Consider the following 27340-nt stretch of genomic DNA (forward strand, 5'->3'; position numbering starts at 1 on the left):
CGTGACTTATATAAGCAAACAATTATATATAACTCGATATATAACATATATATGTACTTGCTGACTGTGTTGTAGCTGAAAATCTAAATAAAATATTCTTGCACTTTTCATGTGTCATTTAACAAACCATTTAAAGTGAAGCTCGAAAGTGTAGCTGTACTGACGAAATAAAAATTAGAAAACATATGTTTTTATTAAAAAAAAACTTACAACTTAATTGGCTACTACATCCATATAGCCACAAAGATTATGGAGTTCAATGTATACACGCACATAAAAATAATATACCAATGTAATGGGTGAGTGAGCCAGTGTAACTACAGGCACAAGGACATAGCATCTTAGTTCCCAAGGTTGGTGGCGCATTGACGATGTAAGGAATAGTTAATATTTCTTACAGCGTCATTGTCTATGGGTGATGGTGACCACTTACCATCAGGTGGCCCATACGCTCGTCCGCCAATATATATATATATATATGTGCGCCTGTAAGTAAATTGATATTGTGAATTGCATTATAATGTATCGAATGATCTTTGTAGTTATTATATAGGTATTACAAAATGAATTGTATATCAACCGTCAGCATTCATGATAAAACGATACTGATGAATATATACTACTGTTAAAGTAATGTCTTACAACAGCGGATAACGCAAAATCGTCGTCGTACAGAGGACTTTTATTCGCTTATCAATACTGTATAGGTACCCTACGCTTTCTTATAATCTATATTATCTCGTATTGAGTAACAGAGTTACATTATTAACAGGCAACATTAAATTTGCGTAATATGGATCATTTAATTCATATCCTTATTCATTGAAACACATTGAACTTCAACTAATAGCAAATAGTAAAACGATGATCTTATTGCCTCCACTGGTGAAAGGAGAGCTGGTTCATTTCTCTGAGATCGAAATAGCTATTCTATAGGGAAATGCTAGCAACATTCTTGCAACTATTGCAAGCAGTCCTGATTTGTACAGTAGCTATTTTTAATTTCGATCTATACGTATTCTTATGTAAATTATGAATGTAAAAATAGATAGATAAATGTTATATAAGTTATTTTCGGATATATTCGTATATGTTATGAAGACTCGAGATGGTCTCGTGGTTAGAACACGTACATCATAACCGATGATTGTGGGTTCTAATCCATACGAGCACCGCTGAATTTTCTGTGCTCGGCGGTGGAGGAAAACTTCGTCAAGAATATGCCACATATAAATCCATCAACCAGCATTGGAGCAGCGTGGCGAAATGTGCTTCATTAGTTAATGTTTTTAGTTCATTAAATGTCAACAAAAAATCACTAGTGAAATTGGAATTAACTGAATAAAAAGCCATTTGAATCGCCTCTAAAAAACTCTCGATCAAATTGAAGCAACATAAATTGATTTCAGAATGATAAGACATTTCAAAACTATAATTTATTATTGATCAACATATGTTCAATTAAAATCGAACAGCGAACTCGCTTTAAGTCACCAATTAGTCGATGAGTGCTTATAGACAGTTTGAGGAGCATAACTCGTGTAGTACATTCATAATGGCTGCGAACCGTAAAATTATACATGTAACCTAAGGCTTGTTTCGCTGTCCTACTAACCGTTCGTACCGGAACAAAACACAGAACAATGTTCGGCGCTAGGATTAATGGGGTTATGGGTTAGAGGCATTTCTTCCACAACAGGCTCATTTTCAGTTCTACTACTCGTTAAACAGCAATGTCATTGGAAATAATAGACATTTTGTCTTTTAAAAAGGATGTATTGTAGTTTATTATTAAATATACGTGTTTTTAATTTTAGTTCGTTATTGAAATTGTGGAACTCATAATTATAGATTAATATTTTTTATTCAAGTACTGTGAAATCTAAATTATGTATATTTTTGTAAAATTTATTTTTAAATAAAATTACATGTCTCGAAACCTATGGTTTTGTTTTTGATAATTACATTGTAAACTGACTGACGTCTGTTCGCACGTTTTGTTTTTTTTTTTTATTTTTATTTTTACATGGCTGTACAACGCTGCTCTCTATATGGCCAGTATCTTTTTTTCCAAATTTAATTCTCTCTTAACTTGTAACTATTTATTAAATTGGAATCAAGCATCCTTTTTAATTTTCTACACAGATAACATAACTGATCTTTTATAAGGAGCTATCGTTCTATCATAATCACTGGGACCATTTTCAACATACGCTATTAATATATAAGATAGATAGATTAGAATGAGAAAAAGCGAAAAGAAACTCATTTGTAATTTTGTTTCATTACTAAAAATATGTATATTGTAAATAACATTTCAACTCTCAAAAGAACACTCAAAAAACACGATATGAGCCTTAATATATACTTGAGCCGGAGCATACGCTAGATACATCACACTACAGAATAATCCAATAATGATTATGTTTGTACGTGCGGCGTAAAGGCATTTTTATAACCTAGGGGTGAATGTTTAAGCTGTTTACAAGGATGCTAAAATTTTATGTAGCTCGGAGTTAGGTAGTTTAGATTGAGTTAGAATTCAATAAGCTGGTAGTGACGTGTATGGAAAATGGATGAGTTTTTCGTTGTGTTGCGGAAAACAGTTAAATATTAAAACGTTTCACAAGCAATTTTCCTTGGATTTAAAATCTCAGATACCTGTATAAGATACTGTAAAATTCGAAAATGTTTAGATTTTATTGATGTTTTGTTTTTGTTTTTTAATAGAGATTATTTTTTACAAAACATGTACATGACTAAATTATAAAACATGAACATATTTTGCAAAGTTTCCATATTTATAAAACTAAATTTTTACGCGAAACATTTTGGTATTACTTTATTTTATAACTAGCTACTCGCCCGGCTTCACACGGTACTTTGAATGTTATATTATGTTACGATCAAATTACACAAAATCATTATGAATTGTAGCCTACATGGTCATCTGACGTATATCCTATACTGCTGTAAAATATCATCCAAATCCGCTTAGTAGTTTTTTCGTGAAAGAGTGTCAAATATTCGCATTTTTAATATTAGTAGGATAGGATGGTAAAATATTTTAATTCCAAGGATGAAATAAAAAAAAATATCAAAATAATCTACTATAGATTTTGGTAAATATAAGTACAAATATTTCACTTTTACAAAGCTGTTTGATTGAAATGTCCAACGATATTCCTGAACCGAATATCAATATCTCATTTAGGTTCATTATGGTCAGCTGGTGCTTTGTGAGAGGCTTTGTAAATAGTATTGTTGTCTACTAGTTTCGAGGGTGTAATTTTAGACTTAATGGACACAAATTCCTAGTTTCCAAAGTTGCTACAATTGTAATTTGAGATTGATTTTTGACAATCAATAAGCAAGTTTGACGTTTCTAAATAGAATAAGATTATGACTTTGGTGAATCGGTAATATTTCATGCAGCATCATTAATTAATTATTAATTTTACTTGAATGAATTATTGAATTATAATAAATTTAATGTTCATTTTTAGGTTCATTTTGAAAATAGGAAATAAATATTTGTTAATGAGCAATGAGTATTATGTATATCATATATCATCATACCTATTTTACTAAGAATTTAAAAATTTAAAATAAAACAAAAGAAAAAAATAGATTTTAATTGAAACTTTTTTTAAATAAATTTTTGAAGTTGCATTTTTGACAAATTTTGAAAAAAACACTATATCAAAAATGCAACTTCAAAAATTTATTTAAAAAAAAAGTATCAGAAACTTCTTCGTGAGGATAATAGTAAGGATAGAATCCAGCATTATTTATTGTAGAACATGCTGTGTGTGCTGTATATATAATACTTTACTTAGGCTATATTACAAAATGTCATATTTATAACTTAGCTATCGAACCGTTTCTGTTTCTAAATTTTATTTTAAATTTGTATTAAGTATGTCACTTTAATAAGTTTTTATTAAAGTGTTTTTATTGATTTGTTTATTCGAATACGAAGGTCCACCAGCGGCCTTTCTGGTGATTTTATTTCGATTGATTTGAAATAATTTCCTTCTTTTTAAACATTTTTGGAAAGCTATGAAAACGATTATGATTTTAAAATAATCTGCAGGCCAAGTATCATAAATATTTTTTTAGTTGTTGAGGCATTTTTGAAGAAAAGAAATCAAAAAAAAAATTGAAATAAATTCGTTTTCCGTCTTGCATTTTTAAATTTGGACCGATAATTATTATTTAAATATTGACAAATATCCAGTGTTTAATCGTTTTTATAAAACAAAAGAAAAAAAGTAGATTTTAATTGAAACTTTTTTTTAAAATAAATTTTTGAAGTTGCATTTTTAACAAATTCTGAAAAAACTAAAAAACGTGATAACTTAAAAATGGTTCACTTTTGGATTCTGCACATGGGGGTTAAAATTATTGAAAATTGTCACCCTATCACCTCCTAATGGGTATACGTCGAATTACCAACCAACCTGTATATATATGAGATACTAAATTAGAGCATTTTAATTATTCTCTGGTTCATTTTATTTGTGGAAACGAAAACATAATATGATCATTTTATGTTTTAGAAATATTATTATTCTAACATATTATTATTAATATCATTCAAAGAAGTAATCACAATTCTAACATAATAATCCATTGAGTTCCAACTTAAATTTAATGTTAGTAGGTACGTCAAACGAAAGAGTTTCATATTAAATTATTGATGCATCTAATTGTTCTAAATTTCAAATCCAATCCAATCCATCATCCTATTTCCGTCCACTGCTGGACATAGGCCTCTCCAATTGCACGCCACTGAGATCGTTCTTGGGCTACTCGCATCCAGCTCCTGCCAGCACTCTTGCGTAAGTCGTCACTCCACCGTGCCCGAGGACGTCCTACACTCCGTTTGCCGAGACGCGGTCTCCACTCTAGATCACGTTTCCCCCAACGGTTATCGGTTCTGCGGCAAATATGGCCAGCCCACTGCCACTTCAGCTTACTAATCCGGTGGGCTATGTCGATAACTTTGGTTCTCTGGCGGATCGCCTCATTTCTGATGCGATCCCGCAGAGAAATGCCGAGCATAGCCCTTTCCATAGCACGCTGAGCGACTTTAAACTGGCGGACCAGCCTTGCCGTAAGTGTCCACGTTTCGGCTCCGTATGTTATGACGGGTAGGACGCACTGGTTGAAGACTTTCGTCTTAAGGCATTGTGGGATCGACGATGTAAAGATTCGACGTAATTTTCCAAACGCTGCCCAACCTAGCTGAATTCTTCTATTCACCTCGTCCTCAAGGTTGTTTCTACCAAATCGCAAAGTCTGCCCAAGGTAGACATATTTTTGAACCACTTCGAGGACGGTACCGTGTATCGCAATCGGTTCCGGTAGAACATGTTTATTGAACATGACCTTGGTTTTATCCAAGTTCATCCGTAGGCCGATACGCATAGAAGAATCAGCCAGATCGTTCAGCATTTGTTGTAGGTCCTGCAGCGTTTCTGCCACGATGACGATGTCGTCTGCGAATCTCAAGTGAGAGATGTATTCGCCATTGATGTTGATGCCACGTCCTTTCCAGTTCAGCGTCTTGAACATATCCTCCGTTGCATTAGTGAACAATTTGGGGGAAATAACGTCCCCTTGTCTCACTCCTCGATGCAATGGTATGGAATTTTTTTGCTGATTCTGTACTCGGACGGACATGGTGGCGGTTTCGTAGAGACATCTCATCACTTGGATATATCGCCAATCAACTTGGCAACGCTGCAGGGACTCCAGAACAGCCCAGATTTCAACCGAGTCAAAGGCCTTCTCATAGTCCACGAATGCAAGACACAGGGGCCGATTATACTCTTGGGACTTCTGTATAGTCTGCCGCACTGTGTGGATGTGGTCTATGGTGGCGTATCCGGTCCGAAACCCGGCCTGTTCTGGGGGTTGGATTTCGTCGAATCTTCGCGCAAGACAGTTCGTGATCACTCTTGAAAACAGCTTATAGATGCGACTCAGTAGGGATATGGGACGATAGTTCTTCAGCAGGGTTTTGTCTCTCTTTTTGAAGAACAGGACGACCACACTCCTACTCCACGCCTCCGGAGTTCTCCCTTCGAGGAGGACAGAGTTAAAAAGCTTTTGGATTTCCTTGAGTACCGGATTACCTCCTGCTTTTAATAACTCTATAGTAATACCGTCCTCTCCAGGGGCTTTTCCATTTTTAAGCTGTTTAAGAGCAATCTCGATTTCGCCAACACTGACTTTAGGCAGGTCTTCTGAGAAATGGCGTGTTAATGTAGGTCTAGAATCCTCATTTTCGGGATCATGTCGAGGTGCATGCGATGCGTATAATTGGCCGTAGAAGTCCTCTACTTCCGAAAGAACTGCCGGCTTGGAAGAAACGACTTCTCCACTTGATGTGGTCAACTTCGTCAGGTGGCTCCTTCCAAGAGATTGTACGAACACCTTAGACCCCAGATTCTGCTCGATTGCTCTTTCAATCGTAAGATTATTGGAGCACCGGAGGTCGTGTCGTATGCGCTTGCTGATCTCTCGGTTTAGTTGCAGCTTCTCTGACGAAGTGACAAGTGGGTTTTCACGTCGTTTCTTCATTAGCCCTAAAGTCTCTTCTGAAAGTTTGGACTTCCTGCCCTTACCCTGCATGCCACAAAATCTTGTACCTTCTTCCCTGAGAATTCGAACTACATTTTCTAGGGTCTGGTTTACGTCTGCTGTGGTTTTCACGGCAGCGAATCGGTTCTCCAGGTTTGACTGGAACGTTTCAGATCCCGCAATGGGTTGGGGCAGCTTTGGTCGGAGCGTGGACTTCATCAGACGGACGCGCTTGGCCCTAAAATCGATATTCAGAGAGCCTCGGACAAGTCGGTGATCACTACCGGTATTGATCCTGTTGATCACAGAGACGTCTCTGAATATGTGCCTCTTGTTTGTCATGATGAAGTCTATCTCATTTTTGGTCATAGTGTCAGGGCTTTGCCACGTCCACTTCCTTTGGGGCTGTTTCTTGAAGAAGGAGTTCATCAAGAAGAGCCCCTCCCGTTCGAGGAAGTTGACAAGCATTTGCCCCCTATAATTCCTACTTCCAAATCCATGGGGTACCGATTCGCTGCAATTCTGTACTCCCACTTTAGCGTTAAAGTCCCCCATGACAACGTTGTAGTGGGTTTTCGTGTTGAAGTGGAGGGCCCTCGATATATCATCGAACAATTCTTCCACTTCATCGTCCGAGTGTGCCGAGGTCGGTGCGTACGCTTGTATTACCTTGAGGCTGTACCTCTCGGTGAGCTTTATTATGAGATACGCAACCCTGTTCGACACACTGGAGATTTCCACAACATTGTCAGCTAGGGACTTATTTACCAGAAACCTAACGCCACCTTGGGATTGTTGGTCTCCCTCTCGGAAGTACATTAGGTGGCCCGAATCGAGGGTTACGGTGTCCTCTCCCTCTCTCCGGACTTCACATAGCCCTAATATGTGCCACCTAATTTTCCCAAGTTCTACCTCAAGTTGCGCTAGATGCGAGTCAAGACGTAGCGTGCCTCCGTTGTACGTCGCAAGGGTCAGTCGGTTATGGTGGCCTCCCATAGCCCGGTGATTCTTAGCACCCCCCGTCCCGCCGTTATAATCATCGCCACCATGACGAGGAATAGCGGGGCTGCCGGGAACTGGGGGCCGTGGCTTGTGTGAGTGCTACATTTAGAGGATATTGCCCATAAACGCCACGCTGGGCAGGCGTGTTGGCGATCGCAGAACGTAGCTACTCGCACCAGTGACGCTGCTGCCCGTCATCGGCCTGTGGTATTTAGCTACGTTTATTTTGATGGTTATACCGCAAATAATATAAATTTCAAATAAGCAGCATTGTAATATCAGATAAAATAAAGATGACGATATTCATTGAAGTGGCAACATGTAAGATAAGTGGCATTTGGTATGTTAGTTTTGTCAAAACCCGTCAGCCAGAAGAAGACACGTACTCCTGTCCAACAGCAAGACTTGTATAGTTGTGTTCTAGTTTGAAGGGTACGGCTAGCAGTACCCTCATTGTACGATTGTGATTACGTCTTTGATCCCCACGATTATTTATTTTGTCACAGTCTCAATGTAAGACCAATTTCAATACAGAGCTCTGTTGTGTTCTTAATGTTATAAACATAGTATGTTATAAGTATAGGGTAGTTGTCAACGTGGAGCCAGTCCGAATAAACGATTCATGCGAATAGACGTGTTTTATTTAACAAGCTCCTTTGTCAATTTATCTGAAAAAAATAAATTTAAATTTACAACAATGAATATTTAAATTTAGCACATATGATACTTAGATCATATTAACGAGACCGCATTAATAATACTACGCTTACGTTTCGTATTATATTACGCACAAAATAAACATATCTACTATCAAAAATTAAACATTCAACAATTGAAAAAAACACATACAAACCGGATGTTTACCTAGTTAACAGCGGTGTGGGATAACGAACAGGAATACTGTTTCCACATAAAAAAATATTGACGTCGCAAATTGCTTATCAAAGTGTTAGGTTAGATTTTTGGATCGTGCAATACATGTATATATAATGTCATATATCATCATCAAGCCCGCTTGGGTAGGTACCACCCACTCAGTATTGTTGTGTTCCGTTTTGAAGGATGAGTGAGCTAGTGTAACTACAGGTACAAGGGACACAGCCTCTTAGTTCCCAAGGTTGGTGGCGCATTGACGATGTAAGGAATAGTTAATATTTCTTACAGCGTCATTGTCTTGTATTGTATGGGTGACGGTGACCACTTACCATCAGGTGGTCCATGGCTCGTCCGCCAACCTATTCCATAAAAAAAAAATCCTCCATATCCCAATTTTACTTGGGATCGGCACAGCAAGTCTTCTCCTTCCATACCTCACTGTCGGACATCATCTCACAAGACATTACATTAACATTCTTTCTAACCATATCTACCAAACATCTATCTTTCGTCGTCTACCTCTATATCTATATCTTTATAATTATATTACTCTGAATATGGATATGAATATTTAAAATAGGCGTTCTTTTAAAATTAGTTTTTGGCGAGTAAATCGACCAAAATAATTCATTGACCCTTTTTATCTTTATATCATAATCATCATCATCAACAGCCTTTTTTCGTCCTTTGCTGGACATAGGCCTCTCCAATAGCCCGCCGCTGTGATCGCATGTAAAAATTGTATCCAATTGAAACTTTGAGATCGTCTACTGAATATTTATTTATTTTCATATTGGATTATACATAGGACCCATCGATTTATGTCTGTTATTATGTTATTAAATAAGATTTTTTTTGGCGCTTGGTCGAAATTACCTACTTATTATTTTAAAGTACGTGTGAAGGTATCACATATTCGCAGATACATGACTTTAAAGTCGTACCGTTCCTTTGTTCTATAAGTAAATATTTTACTCGCACACGAGTGTGATACGAGCACTCATAAATATCTGCGTTTCTTTGATACGTTGAAAGTTACAACGCAATAAAAATATATTGTATTTCGTCGTGTGAGAGAGATTCAAATATTAAAATATAAAGCAACGTCACATTTCCCTCGTAAATTCACAATTTTATTTGTAGTTTTACATTACATTAAATTATGTATGGCCACCACCCACTCATAAGATAGCCTGCCATCAAAATGCGTTGTGATTCAGTATAGTGACACAAGGGACATGACATCTTAGCTTCAAAGCTTGACTTTTTCATCTATGTGGCAGTATTTAAGTAATTCCTATAACACCTAATTTATCTATTGCATTGAGCCGAGATAGTCCACTAAGAAGAACGTTTGGTACCATAAACGTGGTTGGTATGTACTCTTTGGAGTCCTTGCTAGTTATGGCGAACTATTGGCATATATATACAATAGTATAATAGATATACTAGAAGTAAATGAGTTAGTTCTAGCATTTCTGTGTTTATTGGAAAAAATGTTTCAATGTGAAATCATCGGTTAAGATATCTTATGGTCTCTAAGAACTGGGTTAAAGTACCCATTTAAATAATTCTTAATACTGGCCAATAGTTTGAAAGTTCGATGTACACTTTTGTATACTGTGTCTTGAAAAAAACGTTAAATCATTGGCCATGTGCAGGTACTATTCCCAGTTGTGTTAGATTTGGATGAGGGAATAGAGTGTGCCTGTGTTTACAAACATGCTTATGCACTATAATATATCCTTCGTAGTTAGTTAATCTCCCTTGATAATGAGTGCTGTGATCATTGCCTTATTTAAGATATAATTCAACTTGTAACGATTCCGATTCGATTATTTAAAAGTGCTTTTACGTACAGCCTACTTGAACAGAGAACATTTAGATTTGATTTGATTTGATTTGATTTTGAAATCAATCTGCAGGATATCATGCTTTAAAATAAAATAAAAATAAACTTCCGATAATATTCCAGGAATTAACGCTTCAACAAATTAAGCATTCATTATTTATAGCGCAGTTATTGAATTTATAGCAAACGCAATCCAAGCGGTCAGATTTATAGCAAGCGTTCGTTCCAAGGTTATTTAATTGAGCGTACGCTAAGTTTATACAGCCTTCATTTATAGGCCCGCGGTAACAAGTTTCGTAGATTATAAAGCTGCTAGCTGTAACGGACGTTTCGCCATTGACATGCTATAAAAACGCTCTCGAGACTAAATAAATAGGGCTGTATTGAAATCGTATTGAATTACAAATAGTTAATTGGAACTATATCTACTCTTATATACAAATGTATCAATTAGATAGGCAGATTCACCTCGACGTATAAATATTGGGACTGTAAGAACTATTAAAAATTAATTACAAATTTAATGTGTAACAAATCTTTGGAACTAAAATTTTATGTTATTTAGTATGTAGTTCAAATACGGTAATCTTTAACGAAGTTTGAGGGTTCGAGGTTGGTCAAGCACCGCTGAATAAAATTATGCTTCATTTCTTTTTATAATATAATTAATCATGATGTATATATATAATATAATGTAATTAGTCATGAGGGAAGTCATGTATACATATAATATAATTAGTCATGAGGGAAATATCGTACAAAAACATTCATGACGAATGATAATACACAGTTTTAATAGTAGCAGTTATGGAATAAGTTCCAAACAAAATAAAATACGGTTTACATAAATAATAATCAATAATTAATGTATATATTTTACAACATCACATACATTACTCTGACCCCAAGTAGCTATAGCATTTGTGTTATGGGATATCAGAAGGATAGATATTACCAGACCCAAGACAACATAGAAAACAAATGAACTTTTGTACATCGACACGGCCGGGAATCGAGCCCGGGACCCCGGAGTGGCGTACCTATGAAAACCGGTGTACACACTACTCGACCAAGGAGGTCATCAAATTTAATTATCTTTAAAATATGTAAACGTACAAGTAAGAATATAAGCACGCATTTTAAGTTTCATAATGTTAACTTAGACACACATTTTCAATATTAATATCATAATATTATAACCGTTTAATATTAATAAATTATGGTAAGCTCCAACCAATAAACCAGTAGGGGTACTTTTAACACGACTATATTTTCTTGTGTAATATTTATTACCTTATTACTCGTATATGCTAGAAACCTCGTTAAACTTATTTTGAAAAATCTTATATAATTATCGTACCTAACAGCCTGTTTCTAACCGACTTCTATACAAAGGAGGTTATCAGTTCGATATGTATTTATGGAGCATTCATAGAATTGAATAATATTTGAGTATGATGATCTACTACGGCCTACATGTATACTTAGTTTCGTTAGTGTATGTTTGATGTTTGTTCACGAATTTCTCGAAAATTAATCGTATTGTGATGATTATTTTTAATTTATGTAAAGTAGACTTCAACTTAGGGAACAGTGTAATTAAAAAAAGTAGGTTTCATTAAATCGGTATAGTAGTTAAGTAGATATGTATTTTTCTATAAATAAAAAGAGTTGAGATAGCCCAGAGATTAGAACGCGTGCATCCTAACGATTGCGGGTTCAAACCCAGGCAAGCACAACTATACAGGGTTATTGGTAACTCGACTTATATCCGTTTTTGAGGCATTTTTGAAAAAAAAAATAAAAATCTTATTGAAATAAATTCGTTTTCCGTCTCGCATTTTTAAATTTGGAACGATAATTATTATTTAAATACTGACAAATATCCAGTGTTTAATCGTTTTAATAAAACAAAAGAAAAAAATTGATTTTAATTGATACATTTTTTAAATAAATTTTTGAAGTTGCATTTTTGACAAATTTTGAAAAAAAAACTAAAAAACGTGATTACTCAAAAATGGTTCACTTTTGGATATGGGGATTTAAATTATTGCAAATAGTCACCCTATCATCTCCTAACGGATATACGTTGAGTTACCTATTAACCCTGTATATATACCATATACCAAAAAAAGGCACATTGTTTAAAGACCACTGATCACAAGGCAACATTTACTTGAATTGAGTCGGCATTTCCATCTCAATTCAGTATCTCCATTTGTTCTTCCATGTTGTAGTTCATTATCTCACTTGTTATAGCTGATATCACTCAAACTTAAACTCAAATTCCATTATTTAATAAGGATTACACTTATAGATAGTTAAACACTACCACCGGTTCGGAAAAGAAAACACACTGACCTGAGAAGAACCGCAAGAAACTCAGCGGGACTTTTTTGTCAAACTATATACATATATTGAATATGAATAGAAATAGCCAGGAGGCGATCGTCTTATTCCCAAGGTGTGCAATCAATCATAAACTCACTAATTGTATAATAATCTTTCGCACACATGGGTTTTTATGAAAAAAGAAAGAGCATGTATATTATCTATAAGAACAAAAATGGTCCAGTAGTTAGAACTCGTGCATCTTAACCGATGATTGCGGGTTCAAACCCAGGCAACACTGAACATTCAAGTTCTTAATTTGTGTTTATAATTCATCTCGTGCTCAGCGGTGAAGGAAAACATCGTGAGGAAACCTGCATATATCTAATTTCATCGAAATTCTGCCACATGTGTATTCCACCAACTTGCATTAAAACAGCGTGATGGAATGTGTTCCAAACCTTCTCTTCAAAGGGAGAGGAGGCCTAAGCCCAGTAGTGGGAAATTTACAGGATGGTGTTGTTGTTGTCTGTTGTATCTATATTATTTTCTATACAGTATATATTAAATATAACTTTACTGATAAATTTGTGCAAGATCCGATTCAAAGTCGATTATACGTATATTTGAAATACTAAGGATTGTTCATATTCATTGGACCTGCCGCTCAACTATTCAGCTAAGTGAACAGATAGAATAATATAGATATAATTCCAACTGAGGCTTAGTATTTCATATTCAGATTGACTATTTAGTGAATTTGTATCGACGGTTGGAGTTTGTCATTATTATAGTAACCAACTATTAGTTATATCAATATTGTAATGAGTTGATACCCAGTGTTTATATGCGTATTTTAATGTATGAGTTCAAACTTGGGTTATAGCCCACTGAGTAAAACTATAAGAGCTGGTAATCATAACGAAATATATTTTTTAATTTATTTTATGGAATAGGTTGGCGGACGAGCATATGGTTCACCTGATGGTAAGTGGTCACCATCACCCATAGACAATGACTCTGTAAGAAATATTAACTATTCCTTACATTATCAATGCACCACCAACCATGTGAACTAATATGCTGTCCCTTGTGCCTGTAGTTACACTGGCTCACTCACCCTTCAAACCGGAACACAACAATACTGCGTACTGTTGTTTAACGGTAGAATATCTGATGAGTGGGTGGTACCTACCCGGGCGAGCTTGCACAAAGCCCTATCACCAAGATATATAGATATACCATAATACTCATATCATTATCACGTACATATATGTACTTATAATAGATCATTACATATTAAATTAGCGTCTTGTCGTAATGACTTTGATCTGAAATATTTCCTCTTTGGTTAAGAATTCCAAATTCAAATTCATAAATTCATTAACTGGTATATTTGAGTTTTGAAAACAGTCATTCATTTGTTTTATTTTACTTTTTTTTTCTTTGGCGTTGATTGTACCATACAATGGAAAACATAATATATTGTTGGAGGAAGACTAATATTTTAATTATATTATATATAAGACGAGATATTGGCGATAAGAGCTCATTCATTCGTTAACTTTTGAAGTGTGCGGAAGCTCTGCCCGAATAATTACCGATTACTAATTTTTTTATGTTTGTTTAATTTTGTTTAGTCATAAATTGTGTATGTACTTGAGGCCGAAGGCCAAATAAATCTTTTTTTTATTTTTATAATTGTTTGATTTATAACATCAGAAGTGGGATTCGAAGGCTGTTATAGCCGTAAACACATTTCGGTGCTATAGATGAAACTTAATTCTACCCTCCCACGCGGTTTAGTAATTTAAATATTCGGGCAATGCTTCCATCAGTGTAATGTCGAACAACGATAAACGTAACAAACGAAGACGTCGAGGACAAACTCCTCCCAACTCAATGGAAGAGATCCTGACCAGACTTCGCGCTTTGGAGGAGCAGTCTCGTGCGTCTGTGGAGACGCAAGCATCAGGCAGTGCTGGCACTAGTCGCGCTGTCGCGCTGCAAAGCGCCGCACCAGCAGCCGCATCGACGCCTGGGGCGCCGACTCCGCCACGCGGCCACGTGGTTACGCCGCCACCGACTCCGCAAACCAGCCAGACGGGGTTATCGCAGTCCGAAGATGTGGTGACGAATGCTGCCGAGCGGCTCTTGACCGCTATCAGCTGTGCTCAGGTCAGATCCAATCGATATTTTGTCTCTGATTTTGATCCGAGTGTTCATGACTTCGACACGTGGTGTGATGAGGTAGAAAGAGCGCGTATTTTGAACCAATGGGGCGACAAAGAATGCCTTGCTCGCATCGGACATTGCCTGAAAGGGGAATCTCGTACCTGGCTTAGCCAATGGACAAGTGATATTCGCACATGGTCCAATTTCAAACTAGAATTAAAAGCCTTATGCCCACGCTCTGTCGATGTCGCGAATGTTCTTTATGACGTTATGCGAACAGAGTCCGACAAATACTCCACATACGCCGAATATGCACGTAGATCGCTTTTAAAGTTACGCATAGTTAAAGGTCTAAGCAACGAGCTACTTACTGCCATTATTATACGTGGAATCGTAGATCCACAAATCCGCGCTATGGCTATTAACGCTAAATTATCGCCCGATTCTATAGTGGAGTTTTTGTCTAGCTTTGTTAAACCTTCTAACAATTCAAATAGAAAAATATCTACTAACTATAGTCGGTTTGATAAATTCTCTAATAATAACAATTTAAATCGCAACCTTTTAAAACGCAACCTTTTAAAACGCAAATACAGTTCAAACGATTCAAAATCAATTAAATGTTATCATTGTAAGCAATTTGGCCATAAAAGTGTAGATTGTAGTAAACGATTGAATACAACTACAATTAATAATAACAACGAAAGAGCAATCGCGCTACCGGTAACGTCTCATGTTGATGTGTTGAAGTGTACATTTTGTAAAAAGGTAGGTCATTCCGAGAATATGTGTTTTGCCAAAGAACGGTCGAGTTCACGAAACAATAATGGTGTTAATTTTTGTCGCGAACTTGTGGGTAGTTATAAAAATCGTGATGTAACAACCGCTGTTATCTCGGGAATCCCGTTAGATGTTTTGATCGATAGTGGTTCATGTGTCTCTCTAATGTCGAAAAATATTGTTAAACATTTTTCATGTCAATTAAGACCTACAAATCAATTATTACGTGGCTTAGGTGGTATGGAAGTGAAATCAGAATCGTATGTAACGTTGCCCGTTGAATTCAGTGACTTAACAATAGAAATTGATTTTTATATAGTCGATGATAGTAATTTAAATGTACCCGTAATTATTGGCACCGACGTGTTAAATAGAAAAGGCATAACATATGTTAGGACCGGTGATTGTCAGCGTATAATTCGTAGTGAACCTATTGAAAGCAATATTTTGCCAGTAAATTCAGTTTGTTTATCCGAACAAGTAAATACGTCTGTGTCTGGAAAAGATAGAGAACGATTATTAGAGATTCTAGCCAAGTATTCAAAATTCTTTTTAAGTGGTACCGCGATCACAACTGTAAAGGATAGTGAAATGCATATTAAACTGACAACTAATGTACCCGTTTATTATAGACCCTATAAATTATCATAGTTAAAGATTTGCTTAATAAAAGTATAATTCGTGAATCTGACTCGGAGTACGCTAGCCCAATTCTATTGGTGAAAAAGAAAGATGGTTCTGATAGAATGGTGGTGGACTACCGTGCACTGAATCGAATTACTGTTAAAACTAGACATCCCCTACCGTTGATTAATGACTACATAGACCGATTAGGTAAAGCTCGCTGGTTTAGTTCCTTAGATATGGTATCTGGGTTTCACCAACTTAGAGTTGCTGAGGAGTCTATTCATAAGACGGCATTTGTTACCCCGGAAGGCCACTACGAATATTGTAAGGTCCCCTATGGATTAGCAAATGCACCGATTTTTTATCAGAAAACTATTGCTAAGACGCTAAAATCCTTTATTGAGGCTGGACAGGTTGTAGTCTATATCGATGACGTACTTATATTGACACAAAGCACTAACGAAAACCTTATTTTATTAGATTCGGTAGTTAAAACTTTGACAGAGGCAGGATTTTCTATCAACTTAAAGAAATGCACTTTTCTAACCAATGAAATTGAATATCTCGGTAGGATTATACGCGATGGTCAGGTTAGGCCGAGCACTTATAAAATTGACGCGTTAGTTAAATCACCACCCCCGAATAATGTCAAACAGGTGCGGCAATTCCTAGGCCTCGCTGGGTATTTTCGTAGATACATACCTAATTACGCGATTAAAACCGCGCGCATTGCAGCCCTAACTAGGAAGGGAATAAATTTTGACTGGACCGACGAACATGAAGACGCACGTCAGGAAATAATTTCTTATTTAACAAATGAACCAATTCTAGCTATATTCGACCCTGACTTAATGATCGAATTACATACTGATGCCAGTTCAATTGGCTATGGCGGTATTCTTATGCAAACACATAAAGATGGTTGTAGGCGGGTAGTCGCATATTTTAGCAAATTAACTGCCGGCGCGGAGTCCAAATACCACAGCTATGAGTTGGAGACCCTTGCGGTAGTAAAATCATTGCAACATTTTAGACAATATTTAATTGGCAAAACTTTTAAAACTAATCACAGATTGTAATGCGCTAAAAATGACGCAACGCAAAAAGGATCTCCAACCCAGAGTTGCAAGGTGGTGGATGTATATGCAGGATTTTGATTTCTCGCTAGAATATCGTAAGGGCACACTTATGTCACATGTCGATTATTTAATCAGAAACCCGGTCAATGTTGTCGATATCATTCGAAAGCCCCAAAATTGGGCTCAAGTGGCACAAGCAGGTGACGAGGAAACCATTTCTTTGTTAGAGAAATTAAATAACGGTGAATTAGATAACACGCGTTATGTAAAACGTAATGACCTCTTGTATTATAAATACAACGTCACGGGTGAGCAAGCGCGATTCTTGAGTTATGTACCAAAAGCATTTAGATTAAGCTTGTTACGCGTTTTCCACGATGAGCATGAACACATCGGTATAGACAAAACGATTGATCTGATCCTACGGCACTTTTGGTTCCCCGGTCTAAGACGATTTGTTGCGAAATATGTCACACACTGCGTTATCTGCATTTCTCATAAACAAACTCCCCGAGCACCTTTACAACCTATATCTTCGTGGCAAAAAGATTCGGTACCATTTGACGTGTTACACGCCGACGTACTCGGGCCGCTGAGAGATAGCGATGGTCATAAACACGTACTCATTATAATTGATGCATATACAAAATATTGTTTACTGTTCGCGTTAAAACGCCAAGATAGTAGTGAGCTAAAGCGTGTAATAACTCAAATTGTATCGCTGTTCGGTAGTTTTAAAAAGCTAGTGTGTGATAGAAGTCGTATGTTTGATAATTACGAATTTATTAACTGGATATCTGGTTACGGTGTCGAAGTGCATTTTATTACTCCCGAAATGCACCAAGAAAACGGCCAAGTTGAACGTTAGTGCCGCACAGTACTTAATATGATAAGGGTTGAAGTAAATTATAATAAAAATGATTGGTCAAAAGTATTATGGAAATTACAACTAGTATTAAATATCACTAAACATAAGACAACCCAATACTCGGCACTTAATCTTCTCATCGGCACTGATTCGACTACTCCGTTAATAAATAGCTTGATTAAAGACATAACCTACGAAGGTTCAAATCCAAATCGCTACGCGACCCGCGAATTAAGACGGCAACGAGCTGAAGAGCTTATTCGCGATAATAGAAACAAACAAGATGCTTATGTTAATAAAAATAGAAAACCTCCTAAAAAGTATCAAGTAAATGACTTGGTTTACGTGATCAAGAACTCTCAAAGCACCGGGAAACTTGACAGTGGTATGCTAGTGGAAAAGACCCATGTAAAGCCTGTGCGCGGGGTATTGGGTTGACCACAATGGTTTCGGGGGTGAGTCAGTTGCGCAGCTGACAACAGACCTGTGTAAATCCATGATGTATAGGTATCTGGGGTGACCTACTATAGACTGATGTAAAACCTGTTCGTACACACGACTTTGTGCGAGGTATTCGGTTGCGTGGGAACAGACCTGTGTAAAACCTATGTAGTCTATTCAAAATGGCTTATGTAGTTGACAAATATACAAATATATGCCTTGTTGAGTAATAGAACAGACGTGACTAATGATGGATTTTTGTGTGTTTATTTCCTCAGAAAGCAATGATGACAATGCTGAGCAGTTATCGGATGTTGTGGGTGTTACCGGTCCATCCACAAGTTCATCTGAGGGCTTCGGGGACGCAGCCCCGTCAGGAGAGGCCGTGTTGGAGGAAGACTAATATTTTAATTTAGCAACACCACACCTGCCTATATAAGACGAGATATTGGCGATAAGAGCTCATTCATTCGTTAACTTTTGAAGTGTGCGGAAGCTCTGCCCGAATAATTACCGATTACTAATTTTTTTATGTTTGTTTAATTTTGTTTAGTCATAAATTGTGTATGTACTTGAGGCCGAAGGCCAAATAAATCTTTTTTTTATTTTTATAATTGTTTGATTTATAACAATATATTAACGAACTACCTATGAAATGAAAAAAGTGGTGAACTTGGATTCATTAAATATATTTTACAAAAAAAAATTGTGCCTGCTCATCTCGTACGTCAATTTCATTATATTATATACTAATAAATATATTAATACAATTATATTAACTACATATACAAGAGATATGACATTTAAGCTCCCAGGACTGGTTTCGCTGGTGATGTAAGGAATATTGAATACTCCTTACATTATAAATGCCTATGAGTTGTGGTAACTAGGTGACAAGTGGCGAGAGGATGCCGGAGGTACTATACTACACTCATTCAGTAAACAATTGTACGAAAAAAATACTCTTAAATTATTATTTATTTCGATGAAAATTAATCAACCAACTCCACAGTTTTTTATAATCTATTTTCCCTATTAAAAAACATGTATATTGGGACAAAAGGGATAAGTTATTAAATACGGCCTTAAAATATACTCGCAATAGTAGCCTGGATGAATTCGTAAGAGTTCGTCTAACCTTTCTACTAAAAACGTATTTTCTACGTTGACGATTTAAAAATAACTTCAAGGCAAATGAACAGTGATAATATGTCTTCATAAATCACAACCTTTTCTTACAAAATACAATAAAACTGTCATTATGTACATTATTTATTTCGAATATATATTTGTTAAAAGTATTTTTAACCGACTTCAAAAAAAGGAGGAGGTTCTCAATTCGTCGGGGCCTTTTTTTTTTTTTATTTTTTATTTTTTATGTATGTTACCGAATTACTCGAAGATGGCTGGGCCGATTTTGACAATTCTTTTTTTGTTTGAAAGGGCATGTTTTACAGGTGGTCCCATTGTCAGGAGATCAGGATCTGATGATGGGATCCTGGAGAAATCGAGGGAGCTCCTCAAATTTTATAGGCACACCTATAGTGATTTCGGTTTTATTCAAAGTGCCTTGGTCATATGCTCACGAAAAGTGACATTTGATGAAGTGGAACTGATGATGAAGACCACAACTAGTAATCAGAACCTATTAGTAAGTAACTATTTTACGGGCTTAGTTCTATTTCTTTAAGATAGTCGTCAAGCAATTGATGTTAGTAAACATGCCTATCATGAAGTCTAGCTGATGGTGGACTACCAGGAGAACTCCTCAATGATTAACGGCATTAAAGTGAATGACAAACACTACCAATTGTAATTATAAATAACAAAACAACACTGAAAAGCAGTAAATAATTTTTTATAAATAAAAAAAAACCGCCTTCAAAAATGAACTAAAAAGAAAAAAATAATCAGTTACATCCATATCCAATTTACGATGTTTTAATCACCTTTTGAAGGCGGTGCCAACAAAGTAAATAAATTCCTATATTGAAATCATTTAATTTGTATCGATAGTAAGGTTTGTCTAATGGTGTCATCTATACAATAAATAGATTTAGTTTTTGTATGTATGTATTATGTACCTATATGCATATATAGCAATGTTGGCACCGACTTTGAGAGGTGATTAAAAAATCGTAAATTGGATATGGATGTAACTGATTATTTTTTTCTTTTTAGTTCATTTTTGAAGGCGGTTTTTTTTTATTTATAAAAAATTATCGGTAAAATATTTAGAAGAAATCTGTAGAATTTCAACATTTTTAGAAACAAAGGAACTAATATGAAATCAAAAAATCAAAATACTCTTTATTGTACACCAGTAAATAAATCACAGTGTATATGTGATTTAGATGAAAGATGTACAAGAGGCGGCCTTATCGCTAACACAGCGATCAATATATATATGCCATATATGTATGCCATAATTATTGTAAGTACTTTTGATTTTTCTTATATGAATGTTGTCTGTATATCTATATAATGCATTAGCTCCACTTACGGCTTTACCTACTCTCAATTCATAAAATATTGTCTTGCTCAACATATTTTACACACACATACAACCCTCAAGGGCTAAATAATATGAGGTATCCTTTATTCTTCTTCGGGACTCAAACTATCGCGATACCCAATTTCATCTATATCGTTTCCCAGGTTTAAGCGTGAAGAGCTGACGAACCGAGTTACTTTCGAATTTATAATAATAGTATGGATATGTCAATATCTTAGATAAAATGTCTACTCATTTGAAATGGCTATTATCATGGCAGTAGCAAAATTATTTTCTCTCTCTTTCGCACCCACACAAGTTGTATAAATCTCCCTCTTGAAAAAATAACTCATGATGTAGAATATATTAAAATTGTACACAAGGAAAATGATCATGTTACGTAAACACAAACACACACATTCAAACATGCAACACACATACATAAAAAACCATTAAAATACAAAATTAAGTTAAACAACAGAAATTGCTAACATTTATGATCCAAATGGAAGGCTTACAATGTTATGTAATTGGCTTATATATAGATTTTTGCAAGCAAGCAAGCATAGCAAGCGGCCTTATTTAATTTAATTGCAATTGACTTGCTATTTTAATTACAGCTCCATTGTCTACCTTTCGTCATACGCTCCTTCTGTTCCTTTATAGAAATAATATTTGGTAAATTTAATTATAAAAATAATTAATTTTGAATAAAGAATTCGAATTGAATTAAAAGAGTCGAGATGGCCCAGTGGTTAGAACGCGTGCATCTTAACCTATGATTGCGGGTTCAAACCCTAGCAAGCACCGCTGATTCATGTGCTTAATTTGTCTTTACAATTCATCTCGTACTCGGCGGTAAAGGAAAACATCGTGAGGAAACCTGCATGTGACAAATTTCATAGAAATTCTGCCACATGTGTATTCCACCAACCCGAATTGGAACAGCGTGGTGGAATATGTTCCAAACCTTCTCCTCTAAGGGGGAGGAGGCCTTTAGCCCAGCAGTGGGAATTTACAGGCTGTTGTTGTATAAAGAATTATTGGACTGAAATAAAAAGTTGATTATTTTTTTCTATATTTTACATATGACAATATATCTTAAACTAGTTTACGATCGCAGCATCATTCGCATATGATTTGAAAATTTTACTAAAACCGATTGTCACCTGTAGAGGCAATACTGGTGACAGTAGGGCTAAACAGAGAAAGGCTAAATGGGGAAATGCTACTAGCATTATTGTCACCATTCCACGCGGTCAAGATTTAAATAGTAACTATTTTTAATTAATATTTATATACATTTGAAAAAAGTAATCATATTAAATCATATGTTAATAAAATATATTTATATAATCGATTCAGTAGTTACGAGAAGCGTGTTATATAAATAAACAAACTCACTTTCCAATTTATAATATTAGTATCGAATAACATAAATATTATCATGATAATCATTATGTAATGTTTTCTTGTTAATAGATAATTAAATAAGCGCACATTCAACTGACTCGAGCGCCTGTATAATAGCTTTCAACTTATATAATAAAATTCCGCAGACATTTTTAACTTTGCCGTTTCGTAAATTCAAATCGCCTGTAAAAAATACATTGGTAAAAAAAGCATATTATTCGATACAAGATTTTACAGATAATAAAAAAGCGTGGAGTTAATACCTGTTGACTTCCAAGCAGGATATATTAATTTAAATAATTGTATTAACTAACATGACTATGTATTTTTTAAATGTTGAAAAAGAGTAACTACTGAGTTTCTTGCCGGTTCTTCTCGGTAGAATCTACTTTCCGATCCGGTGACTTCACTTAATTGTAAAATGACGGTTCATAAGTGCTTGTAAAAGCCTACTTGAATAAAGTTTATTTTGATTTTGATATACATACTAACGCAAAACTTACATTTTACAATAAAACCTAATTAGGCACTGTAAAAACTCTCATCATCATCATCCCATCTTCATCATTTAGAGGAGGAATTTTCTCTGTTGCTGCTACTTGCATCCATAATTCATTATATTCAAGTAAATATTTTTTGTATGAATTCGAAATAAATATTTATTTTTAATATTGATATGACTCATTTATTTTTCTCCTTTCAATGCCAATGTTTAGATGGAAATATGTTTGATATATAGTTCAGTATAATGCGAAAGTTACGTTTTGCTGAAATGGCCCAATGGTTAGAACGCGTGCATCTAAACCGATGATTGCGGGTTCAAACCCAAGCAAGCACCGCTATATATGTGCTTAATTTGTGTTATAATTCATCTCGTACTCGGCGGTGAAGGAAAACATCGTGAGGGAACCTGAAAATTTCGATGAAATAAGACACATGTCTTATTTCATCGAAATTCTGCCACATGTGTATTCCACCAACTTGCATTAGAACAGCGTGGTGGAATATATTCCAAACCCTTTCCTTAATGGAAGAGGAGGCCTTATCCCAGCAGTGGGATATTTACAGGCTGTTACTTTACTTTACGTTTTACGACTAACAAATGCAAATACAAACCCCCCTTTAATTTGAAACCACGCATGCAAAGTAGTTATAATATAACAGCGCCTAGTCTCAAATCATTCAGTATTATCACAAGAAAATCCAAGTGATCCTTCCCAAGGGGAGCAGAATTTGCTTGACCGATCACTTTGATGTTACGAGAGGGACTCATTTGTATATCTACAAAGACGAGTGATTGAAATAAATATATATAGAGGGAAATATGACTTCAATGACGCACCCTTCAATCCATTCCGATCCAATAGAATACAGAGATAAAAGAAATTCTTGAACCTTCACGTTTATAACTGGATAATAATTTTATAGAAAGTACGTATGGAAATCTATAATATTGGCTTGTGAAACAAAGAGTTGCTCGACTAATTATTTGTAGGTACTAGAAATTGTGATACGTGGTTGTAAAAATATTATCTTTAATACCTATTAGTGTTATCGAATATTGCTCAAAATTAAAACAATAATGGATATGGGATGAGTATCGGTTTAAACGAAAGCGATATCACTATATATTATAGTATGAAAGAACTTAGATGTAACATCGTCAAAATTCGTAAATCTGATCACATCCGAATTTTAGTACGCTATCCCAATATTAATAATAGAATATCCTTACATAAACGTAATAGCTTGTAATATCACATAACCGAATATATTCGTCAATTTGACAAGTCAATTTACATGCACTTGGTTTCACGGGTTGAACTGACGCGAGAATCTATAGCGACGAATAGCGTCGAATGGTGCGCTAATGAGCTATATCTATTGGTTGTATAAATCGGCAGTAATCGGTTTTATTTAATTTGCCTTTAGGATTAACGTTGAGTCGTACTTTATACATACATTAAAAAAACATATATACATACATAAAAAAGGGTACCATTGAAAACCAGCATTAGGTGTGCACACCTATGAATTGCTGAATGGTATACCTATTTGGGACACGTCACGTATATTGTAGTTGTTCTTTTTCTTTACTTTTTTTTGTATCGATACTTTTTTATGGTTCATTTTATTTCTTTTTTTTTGTGTAAATGATAATTTATTAGTACTTAAGTTATTAATTTTTTTTTATTATTATTTTTACTTTTTATTTTGTACCAATTGTCATCTTGTCCCAAATAAAAGTGTTCTTTCTTTCTTTTCTGTCGTTAAATAACAGACAGTTGAATTTTGTTCTGCTGTTTATTTTATCATTTTGTTTTATATTTGTTATGAGTAACATTTATTCGTGAACTACTGAACGTCGTACTGATTTGGTGTAATAACAATAAAAAATAAGCTAGGCTATAACCAGTTGTTACATTTATTTTTATTACCTCATTTCTGGTTGGTAAAAATATTATTCAAAATCGTTTAAAATATAAAGAAATACAAAGTAAGATTGGGGAAAGTCGTCTGGAAAGGCTTTTTACTTGGTGATTGCTGCCAGTCCGTTTTATAAGCCACGTAAGGGAACTTCAAATAAAGCTTTTTTTTTTTAAGTGAACTACTTACACGTAAAAGTAAATTTAAATTCAAAAATGACTTCTTAATATTGAGTACGAGTATTAACTCATTGTTATAAGTGAGACACTAATACTCCTACTTAGTAACTAAGGCGTAGCACGCGACAACCCTGCGTAGATAAGCAGCATGTGTTCTTTATACCATTTCTACATAATATAAAATTTACTTGATACACTACTGAAGTAAAATATAGTGTTAAAACTCTAATTTCAATTGAAAAAATTAAAAATATCATAATGTCTTTTTGTAGTTATGAATAAATAAATAAATATGAATAAATATGAGATAACATCACATACATTACTCTGATCCCAATGTAAGTAGCTAAAGCACCTGTGTTATGGAGAATCAGAAGTAACGACGGTCGTCATCGTAGTTACAATTTTGATATCTTAGAAGAAACTATAAAGAGAGAATTTGTCATAAGAGCGTGGACTTCAAAATCCTAAACTTTAAGGAATAACAAAAAAATGTTACAGGTTTCTTGGGCCCGATTTATTAATTAAATTCTTTATACAAAATCATTTGTACATCGTCTATTTGTCATTTGCAAAGCCGTAATACTTTATTCATTATTATGTTCCGGTTTGTAGGTTAAAATCAAAATCAAAGCATAGTTCAGTCAAATTAACTTATACAAGCACTCTTAACCGTCATTTTACAGAACCAAGCGTAAAGCTATCACCTATTCGGAATATAGATTATATCGAGAAGAATCAGCAAGAAATTCTTTAGTTACTCTTTTCTAACATTTGATATTTCAAATAACGCAACTTAATATTTTACGTTACTTTACATTGGGTTATATTTGTCACATTGTCTGTACAAAAAATAACGATAACAAATCTTGAAAAAAAAAAATTAACCATTTCCTTAACCCATCAAATAAATTCAAAACGTTTTATAACGTTAAAAACTAGACAAGTTGTATGTCCGTCGAGTGACTTCGGTATCGCATTTGAATTCGCAGCTGGCGTACAGCCAAACCTGATGAGTTATAGCGTCCAGCCTTACCGTGAAACAGGTTTTTAGTCAGAAAAACCTAAGTGGAGTGCGGGCACGAGTTTTTGTTTATTGAGGCGAATATTTTGCTGACTAAAATAAGATAAATATGAATAGTTTTGTGTCGTTTCTCAAGGTTCTTGTATCGGATATGTTTTTATATATTTTATCAATAGATTGTTGTGAGTTTTGTGGTACAAAATCATAGAACATATATCAAAGGTATGTTATAAAATATATGTTACATTAATTTCATTGGTCCAAATATTATGTTGAATAAAATTGAAGACCAAACAGCTCATATGCTAGTATCTTAGATTTCTACAAGTAACTAGCCTTAGTGGGAGCTCGTTTAGTTTGTGCTGCTATGCTACGGTTTGCAAGAGTGTGACAGTGTAATTACGATAGGGGTAGCATCTTATAAGCGATGCGCAGAGCAACGACGTTTTTATTACTGGCTTATTTTTTGAATGGTCTACCCCATTGGTGTAATAGGGACCCGAGTTCTCGGGTTTCTAGAGTTGACTAGTAAAAACGTATTGGAGTCAGCTTACTAAATTCTATCGCATTATCATTATCCCACCGGATAATGATAATGCGTTTGTTAATTAAATACTCAGACCTCCTTTTCCATTGAGGAGAGGGTTTGAAACATATTCCATCACGCTGTTCCAATGCGGGTTCGTGCAATGCACATGTGGTAAAATTTCAATGAAATTAGACGCTTGCAGGTTTCCTCACGATGTTTCTTTCACCGCTGAGCAGGAGATGAATTATAAATACACATATGTATAGCGGTGCTTGCCTTCATTTGAACCCGCAATCATCGGTTAAGATGCACGCGTTATAGCCACTGGGCCATCTCAGATACCTATATACAAAGAAAAAAAAATCACTAAGTAATATTCTTCCGCTACAAATACTCTAGTAATAATGGAATCTTAAAGGAACTAGAAAAGTCGTCCGTCATTTTCTCATCTTCATTGAAATCTCTTCTGGGTCAGTAAGTAGAAGTATTATATTTGAAACTAGCTGTCGCCTCCGGCTCCGCTATTATCGCTGTTATATCACCGTCAGAGTTTGCTTTTATTCGACCAGATTAATTAAACAAGTGGCTCATTTAAAACATGAATGTTACATAAATATTAATAGTCACAGACGTCCAACCAGCCTATGGTTTA

The 27340-nt window shown here is 35.1% G+C and overlaps 1 protein-coding gene across 1 annotated transcript; it reads left to right on the forward strand.

Moving 5' to 3' along the window:
- The first annotated feature begins 14178 nt into the window (after positions 1-14178).
- Positions 14179-19025, forward strand: LOC124529771. The gene is made up of 4 exons (XM_047103678.1): positions 14179-14303; positions 14491-15458; positions 18381-18566; positions 18901-19025. Exons 2-4 carry the CDS (start codon positions 14495-14497, stop codon positions 19023-19025), a joined length of 1275 nt encoding a protein of 424 aa, XP_046959634.1. The 5' UTR covers positions 14179-14303; positions 14491-14494.
- Positions 19026-27340: the final 8315 nt, after the last annotated feature.

This window comes from Vanessa cardui, chromosome 5 (assembly GCF_905220365.1).
Source record: "Vanessa cardui chromosome 5, ilVanCard2.1, whole genome shotgun sequence".
NCBI lineage: Eukaryota > Metazoa > Arthropoda > Insecta > Lepidoptera > Nymphalidae > Vanessa > Vanessa cardui.